Source organism: Pieris brassicae, chromosome 6 (assembly GCF_905147105.1).
Source record: "Pieris brassicae chromosome 6, ilPieBrab1.1, whole genome shotgun sequence".
Lineage (NCBI taxonomy): Eukaryota > Metazoa > Arthropoda > Insecta > Lepidoptera > Pieridae > Pieris > Pieris brassicae.
The window spans coordinates 18,143,882-18,152,801 of record NC_059670.1 but is presented as its reverse complement, the minus strand read 5'-3'; the positions used below and the strand labels follow the sequence as shown (position 1 = coordinate 18,152,801).

The window sequence follows — 8,920 nt, the reverse complement described above, 5'->3', positions numbered from 1 at the left end:
ATCGCGTGCTGAAACGAGACAGCAAGATATTCACGCTGCAGTTACCTAACCGTGAAATGAATATCTCTATCGACAGACTCAAACCTGCCTACACTATCGCCGAGCAAGATGTGCCTACTGATACAACAATGAGTACCTGCAACAAGCAAAACACATCAAGTGCGAGCGAACTACATGAACCATCAAATAGCCTGAAACATCAAAATGACAACACCCTGAAACATCAAGATGACAACAACCTGAAACAACAAGACACTGGGAACACCTCAATACCTACAAGAACAACTCGCCGAGGCCGCGTTATACGCCTGCCGGTACGCTTCGCTAGAGGGGGAATCCTGTAGGTGATTAGTACGTGTCGTCATGAAACAATAATTTGTTCTGAAAAGAACAGTTAATTGCGTTACCGTTAGACCACGATGTCGAACTGTTCTGAGAAGAACACGTTCGTACCCTTCGACGGTTGCGCGCAACAAAAAGGACAACTTTTTGCCGCGCCTCGATTTTATTGTCTACGCACCCTTCGCATCTTGGTACCACATGTTACCACTAGTGGCAAGGTAGGATAATTTTTGTATATAAATCTACAGTTTTTAAAAATTAAACACATTCCACATTCCATCTTCACCTCTTCTCAACGAAATATTAGGAAGTTTTATTTTAACCAAATAAGGACCAATCAACATAAACCAAAACTCCCTAAAAAGACATCCTTAGGTTTTTTTTATGATTATTTGCTAACATTTAAAAAATAATTATAGTACATCACTCCAGGAAGTGAAAAATGATAAAACATATAATGTTAACGGTCGTAATAGTGCTTTACGACTTTGTTCTCCGGATAATGCGATGTATTAGTATTAAAATAAAGTACAACTTATAAATGTGGTTTTTATAAGTAGAGCAATCTAGCCTAGATGGATGCCTTTGCCAAGCGGCTGTGCCAACAACAACTATGCATGGATATTCCTGCAAAAATTAATTTCTATCTCAGCTTTATTTAGAATTCCTCTAACGCTAAGGTATGAGGGAATCGGAATTATAGAGAACTGATCCCAATCAGGATCAGATATTACAATTTTAGATATATTTTACTATGAACATATACGAAGTTCATTTTGTATTGATGGAAAACAAACTCAGGATTCTCGTAAAGTTTTATTTATATTACGTAAACATATAAACTACCACAATTCATTCTACAACAAATTCTACAGATCAAAAATTAAAGGGTATTTACAAATAACAATGAATATTCACAACAATTTATACTAATATATTACATAATTAATTATATTAAACAATATTAACTATTAATAAGAACCCAACCAATCACAAGGATTAAGAGCCCATTTTCATTTTTAAAATGTGTCATCGATGTGTGCAAAACACAAAGATATCTAACCTACTGTGTCGGAAATCAAATAAAAAATCATTTATTCATATTGTATATGTACTTACATAAGTCAATATTAAAAAAATATGTAGGTCTCAATCGCATAATTTGAAAGAGAAGAAAACTAAATAGCGCAGAATAAAATACGTGAATGTCGTTTGTCTTTTTTTAAAATTTTAATTGGTCAATATCTCTATATATATAAAATTCTCGTGTCACATTGTTCGTTCCCATACTCCTCCGAAACGACTCGACCGATGCTTATGAATTTTTTATTCAGTAAGTCTGAGAATCGGCTACTATCTATTTTTCAAACCCCTAAGTGATGAGGGGTTTCCATCCCAATAAAATATTTTTTATTTTTTAGACAATGTTTTTTTTAATTTTTTTTAAAATACATACAAACCTTAATTGTCACCCCTCTACAATCAACCCCTATTTTTTATTATAGTAGATAGATTATTGTTATTGAACTTAAAAAAAAGTTTCCTGGAAATAAATGGCAAAACAACGTTTGCCGGGTCAGCTAGTTTTAATATAAAATTGCTTACAGAAATTGAAATTTTTGGTTTCGATACGGTGGTTCGTGCTAATTTGTCTGTTTGTGCTAATAGACTGACAGGATTTTTGGTAGATTACTTGTACATTGTATTAATAAATATAACAACATCATTGAAATGACTCTAGGCTCTTATGAAACAAAATAATCCACACGAAATAATCACTTATATTCAATAAGTGACAAAGAACAATTGACCGTTTCTAGTGGGTCATTATAATTTAATTTCGTCCTTTATTAATATCTAAATGATTTCCAGCGTTTAATACAAAATTATTCGTTCGGGGCCACACGGCTACCGCGCCTGATCGTACGACGCACACCGCTGAACCAACACACATAAATGCTGCGATGACAACAATTAACCACCTTGCTGCCTCCACATAGCCTATAGTTGTATGCGCGTCGCGTAAATCCTTCACAATATCGTCTGGTAACTTGTCGACACCCTGAAAGAGTATAAATGGCCATTATGTGTTAACTTGTGAACCAGAAAATAAAATATTGAGACAAAAAAAAGGCCGCTGACGGATGTGTGTAGCGCTCGTAACCCGTACTGAAATGGGGTGCCCCAGATATATGTCGTTAAGGCGACAAAACAAACGAACTATGGCTGCAAGCTGACATTTGGATTTGCTGCAATGTTCTGCAATTATACTTTAACCGTCTTGGTACCAAACAAGTTTTTCATGTTGTGAATAATGATTTCAATCTTGACAATATTAATAGATTCAAAATGAGTACATAGAGGATTTGGACAAATTTTGTTTGTAGTTTAGACTTAACTTTCAAGTAGGAAACGCAAAAAATAGTTGAACTATACACAAAATGAGTGATTAAACATACGTTTGCTTATAGAAAGAAAAATAAGAAAGCTTCAGAGTACTGAGAGAGGTCAAGACTCTATAAAGACTTGATATATTTAATTATTATCCTTTTAATTAAAAATAACGTTATTGTAATATGCTTGAAATTGTTTTCGTATCTTAGTTCGAAGTTATAATTAAATTCATAGTTTAATTTGTTCTTAGTTTATAACTACAACAGCTCGTCCCGTCTTGGCACGGGTGGGCATTTTAACATTTTGGCATAAACGTACAGTAAATGCAGGACATACCTAAATAGTAATATGTTTAATATTTAGCAATAGTGTACCGCTGGAACTTTTGGGTCCTTGGGGCTTGTTTATTGAAAACAAAGAGATTACAGAATAAATGACATCAACGGGTATTTTTTTTAAACATTTAATTTAGGTTTCAAGTATAGATATACTAATAATAATTAGATAAATTATATACCTACTATTACTGTACAGTCTACAGTCAATACTCATATGTAGTGAATAAAAATGCAATTGTGTCTGATGATATAAGAGAATGTATGCCTATAAGTATTTTTTTAAGAGCATAATCAATAAAACGAAAGGAAATGTCCGATTTTACTTTTTCGTTACAAACATAAAAATCTTTTCTCCTTTTAATATTAGAATGGATATAGATATCTAAAGTATTGATTTTTTTAAATTATATTAGCTTGTGTAATAGTATTAACTTTCCCGTGACATAAATAATTGTATATGGCATTGTATTTAATTATATTTCGATATTTGCATGATGATTTGATATGGCTGATTGTGCTGTTCTTTGTTATATATCCAACATATGCAGCAGTAAAATAATAAAGGGTTTATTACCACAGAAAATAAAATAGTTTTTTTAATACTATACTACTACAAATTGTGTGCCATTCAAGAAAAGCAAAGTGATAAACATAATAAAAAATACCATAAATTACCTAATTAATTTTGCTAATTTATTATTATTGTTTGCAGAAACGTAAATTTATCTAAATCTTGTAAAAGCAATTAAACCGTTTATATAATACTATCATTCTTTACAATATACATACCTCTTCTAGCCAAAGTAGAGGAAATAGGCCACTCTTAACAGTTGCCAACTGGGGCACATTAGGAATATTCCTCAATTCTACATTGAATTGGATCCTTTGCATTCCACTTAGCATCGCTCCTGTAGTCTGAAAAGGGCATCAAACAACCAAAGACTATAGAAATTGTTAAGTTAGTTCGCCGTTGTATGACGACGAAGTATTTTTAAGAATTATTAGGCTACAAATGTGGTAGAAGACAAAGAAGTCACGTAGACAATGATTTAATTTATCTTAATAATGGCATAAAATAGGATCGCCTTCATGATATCCTAACTATAAAATATTAAACTTGAAGGTACAGTCATCTGTGTTACCTTTTCTTAAAGGTTACCCATATGAATATAAATCATCGAAGGTGGCGAATAGTATGACGATGTTATATAATAAAGTATGGCCGATAGTATTAAATTCCGTATATGTATTGAAGGAAGAAACCCGGCGTCGCGGGTCTGAATTAACGTTGTGTTTATGCTTGGTCGATTTTATTGACTAAAACCCATCTCATTTTGAGTTATAAGCATCACTGTAACGGTTTAAGTAGGTTAAAAGTTTATTCTCGCACTCGGACGATTTTTGAAATTCTTTTTCTTATCTCATCATGACTAGTTTAATTTGTGCTTTGTCCAAACCATTGAGGTTTTTCAACCAAGACTTGGATATGTGGCGAGGTCTGCTTCTACGCGACAATTAACTAATCGTACAAGGCAATTGTACGATTAGTTAATTGTTTTGGTGTTACGTATAACGTGTCTGAAATACCCAAGTTTTCTTAACCTTTTCTTAACCGTCATACGCACTTCTTTATTCTTCTGCATTCTGTCCAGCTCGGTCGTATTTCGTATGCGGTCTGTCCAAAATATAGGCATACGTCGATCAACTCAGATCTCAAACGCTTCCAGTTTTTGGACATAGTCAGCGGCCAATATTCTACGCCGTCGAGTAGCATAGAGAAGACAAAACAACGTGCAATGCGTGTTCTAAGCTATAAATTTGAAATGAATGATTTTAAATGAAATTCCGCGCTTGTCCAAGTCTGCAGCAGATTTTGATGCTTTGGTCACCCTTTTCATCAATCACTATGCCTAGGTATCGTATTTTCGAGACATATTCCAAGGACTGATTGTTGAGGTGTATAAGTTGCGTGACAAGCTCCAATATTCGGCTTATTATCATATATTTTGTCTTTTTCGCGTCAATTTGTACAACATATTTAGAACATACGATGGCAACTGAATTGACTTGAAAGTCTGTAAACCGTCGAGGCTCTATGCGAGTAAGATTGTGTCATCGGCGTATCTTAAGTTATTCAGGAGTTTGCCATTAATGGCTATGACATGTGGACAATTATCTAGGATGTGAAAATATAGCATCGGCATACAAGTTACAAATAGCAAAGGTAATAAAATGCAACCTTGACGCATACCTTTTTGAATGTTATTATGATGCATGTTTGCTATTTAGTCTTATATTAAATTGCTAACAATATAGGTTTTTACTGAAATGGCAATCGTACATTATCAAAGGCCTTCTCATAATCGACAACACAGACAAATAGATCGTTGTTCATGTCCAAGCTTCTCCATATCAAAACTTGATAGCCAAAGAGAGCATCTCTCGCTTCGAAATCCAAGTTGGATGTAGGATAGTGTCGATTCACATTTTATATCCTACGTTGAGTATTCCGATAGCCGTTGCATTTTTGGGATTCTTTGTTTTGGGAATCGTGATAAATGTTGTCTTAAGCCAGTTAGAAGAAATCGTTCCTGAGTCGTATATACCATTAAAAAGGGTTGTGATATAATCTAACTTACATTCACCAATTTCCTTTATAATCTCTATTGGTATATTATAACCTTCTAAGTTTTTGCTTTTGATATGGCATAATAGATTTCACGCTTTCTAATAGATGGATGGATTTAGTAACTTCAATGAGATAATTATTTAGAATGTCTATACATAAATATATTAAATCTTTATATTCATTGTGAATATATTGAAATCATTTCAATGTTATTATTGACGTGTTTTTCATCATTTATAAGTTGTAAAACGTGCGTCTACCCGGGATTCTTGCGGTGGAGTTCTAGTTTGGATACTATTTTTTTATAATAACTTATTTAATTCAAATTATATGCACATGTTTTAGAGTTAGTAACAATTAGGTCTATGTTACCATCTAATTATTTGTTGTATAGCACTACATAACAAAAAAAGTTCAAAGTACACTTCTAAAATTTGAGAATATTGATTACTTACAGGTTCAATGTATAGAAAACTCGTATGTAATTCACGATCCGGGCTGATTCCACCACCGAAGTAGTCCAGTAGTTCATCAGAAGCGAGGTAGAAATGCGGTAAAGAGATAATTGCGGGGGCACCCTGACATGGCATTACATTAAATGTCCCCATAAGCAAACAGCCGTCATGATTACTACTCCAATTCCTGTAATAAAGTAGTTATAGAATTTAAAGTTTTTAACCAAATTTTTAATTAAGATCTAAATTAACGTTTGATTGTCAACTGATAATAATATATAAACATAAACAACATTAATTATTCGAATTAAATACCTGAGCGAGATTGAATAAAAATATAAAAAGAATTCCTTCTTTTAAATTTTAGCTATTTAATAAAATAATAGTAACGATCGAGCTTCATCAAAAAAGTATCAACTTTTTGTTTTCTTGCAGAAAGGGTAAAAGTTAACGACGCATATTTTAATTCTTAGTGGAATAAATTTTATCCTATGGTATTCACTTGAGCGTTATATTTATAATTAACACTTATAGTATTTTATTAGATATTGGTTTAATGTTTATGGTAAGCGAAATTACGCTTAAGGTCCCTTAAAACAGAAACAAAACCTATTGAATAGTTATGTCTAGTATTTGTATGTTCATACTATAATAAAAGGTCTTTAACCAGCATGTACGGATTTAATTATCTAAGCATTAGCGCGCAATTCGAAATTCAAATAATTTTATTCGAAAGCCTTGATAAGTTCATTTTGCATTCAGTATTTAGCTAAATAGCTTTTGTTTTCGTGGAATTGTCGTAGTTTTTGCCGCCAAGGGTAAACAATATATCTGTTTGAGTTCTTACGTGGAAATGGCGCCGAGCAAACAACACGAAACATTACAAACGTTAATTAACGATGTGCACGGGCCTAGCACTGCTTACATAAACACGGTCCATTATTGGTGCAATCGATTTAAATGTGCAAATTTTGAGTTGACGAACAAGCCTCGCGGTCGGCCGTTTATTATTGTTGTACTACGTCATCATCGTTGGTGACGTACTTGAAGGTACAGTGAAAGCAAATCCAATACAGTTAAGCTTGGTTCGGTTGGTCGAATCGGAAAGATAAAAACAACTACATCCCACACGAACTAAGCGACCAACAACGAGACTTACGCGTCGGAGCAAAGCATTACTGAATCGACATAGAAACGAAGGAATTCTAAGTAATTTTGTTTGGAAAACAAGTTAAGAAGTGCTTCGTTGGTGTATTTGGAACTAAACAGAAACATAGAACATGCGTAGACAACAATGTTGCTTACTAATTACTTAGAAAGTCGATACTTTCGAGCTGTCAAAAACAAAAATGCGATGATTAACTTGTATACTTGACGAAATATTATTAACTTCAAATTAACTTCATGTTAATGCCTCAGTTTCTGACACAGAATCAATTAAATTTCCAAACATCCTTACAGTTCACTAAACAATACTATTCGAATTAGTATAACGCAATATTATTATAATAATATATTAGTATAAATAAGGGTTTGAATACTCAGAATAACATAAGATAAGGACATTAAGTGTAAATACGAAGGAGGTTAAAACAAATAAATACAACAAACGAAATGTCTCCTGGAGGAATGACCCAAGTGACAAAACTCGTTCTTTTTTGAAATAAAAAAGAAAATGCCAGCTTTATGCTTCCCGAGGGATTAGCGCCAATCAATGTGAAATGTCACCAAAACACAAACTACAGTTATTTGTTTAGTATGTACTTTTCACATATACATACGTAAACTCATAACCTATAAAATATGTCTTTTTTATTTAAGAGTAAAACTAAAGTGTAAAAAATGTCAAGTGATTAGTTAGTTGTCCTAAGAATAGGTTCTAATCCCGGATTTAATTTTTATATAAAATTATAGCGCGATGTTTGTAAAACTTCGCTCGTTCCATGTGATTCAATGACCAAAGACAAAATGGCGCAATTTGTTTCATTGTGGTGAATGAGATCTTTAGTTCATTCACAGGTCACGCGATACGATTTAGCTTTGTTCGTTTGACATTGAAATGGGCACTTTCGTATTTTGTTTGATATTTTTAACATTCATGCTATTTTAAATGCACTAGTTGATTTTCTGAATGTTCTACGGGTACAGTTTCATACATTTTGCGCTAAAGTATATAGTGAACTCATGGTTGCTAATAAATTTGTGTGCTGAAGCAGAACAACGTGTATTTCCTATGTTTTCTTACCTTTTGCAGAAGCATTTATTATCTGGGTTGGCGCTTTTGGAGGCTAGCATTGATGAATCTACTTCAAAGTAGTAGGTGCTCATGTTCAAAAAAGCACGCTGTCCGACCACGGACACGTAAATTGATCTGAAATATTATAAGTTATTTATTTATTAATTTTTTAGCCAACCATATTTGTGCATTGATTGCCGTTGAGGGAGGAGTATGCTCTCTTTTAAGGCTGCTTATAAAAGATCTCCTAAGGCAGTAGCTGTTCCTGTAGGCTTTATGATTATAATAATCTATTAAGATAAAAAGTACAACATATTAATAATGTGAGTATAGTTTTTAGTGTTGTTTGTTATATAAGTGCTAAGAACTCTGATGATACCTTTACCTTTTTAAAGACGATGATTATTATTATCAATCCTTTTATGTCAAAACAGTATAGCCAACTAGTTTTGCTATAAAATTTTGCGGAGAGTATATAATATTGACAATATGTTCAATGCAAAAATTCAATGACTAACTACCAGGA

The 8,920-nt window shown here is 33.0% G+C and overlaps 1 protein-coding gene across 2 annotated transcripts in view; it reads right to left on the bottom strand.

Annotated features, from left to right (window-relative positions):
• Window positions 1-1,855: 1,855 nt before the first annotated feature.
• The window catches only part of LOC123711248 (sensory neuron membrane protein 2-like), a 29,489-nt gene continuing 22,424 nt past the window's right edge, over window positions 1,856-8,920 (bottom strand). For both annotated transcript variants that reach the window (XM_045663742.1, XM_045663741.1), the window contains exons 7-10: window positions 8,404-8,529; window positions 6,159-6,345; window positions 3,864-3,989; window positions 1,856-2,404 (exon numbers count right to left, since the gene is read on the bottom strand). In XM_045663742.1, coding sequence (XP_045519698.1) covers window positions 2,177-2,404; window positions 3,864-3,989; window positions 6,159-6,345; window positions 8,404-8,529 — 667 coding nt within the window. In that variant the 3' untranslated portion in view covers window positions 1,856-2,176. The remainder of the gene's footprint in view (window positions 2,405-3,863; window positions 3,990-6,158; window positions 6,346-8,403; window positions 8,530-8,920) is intronic.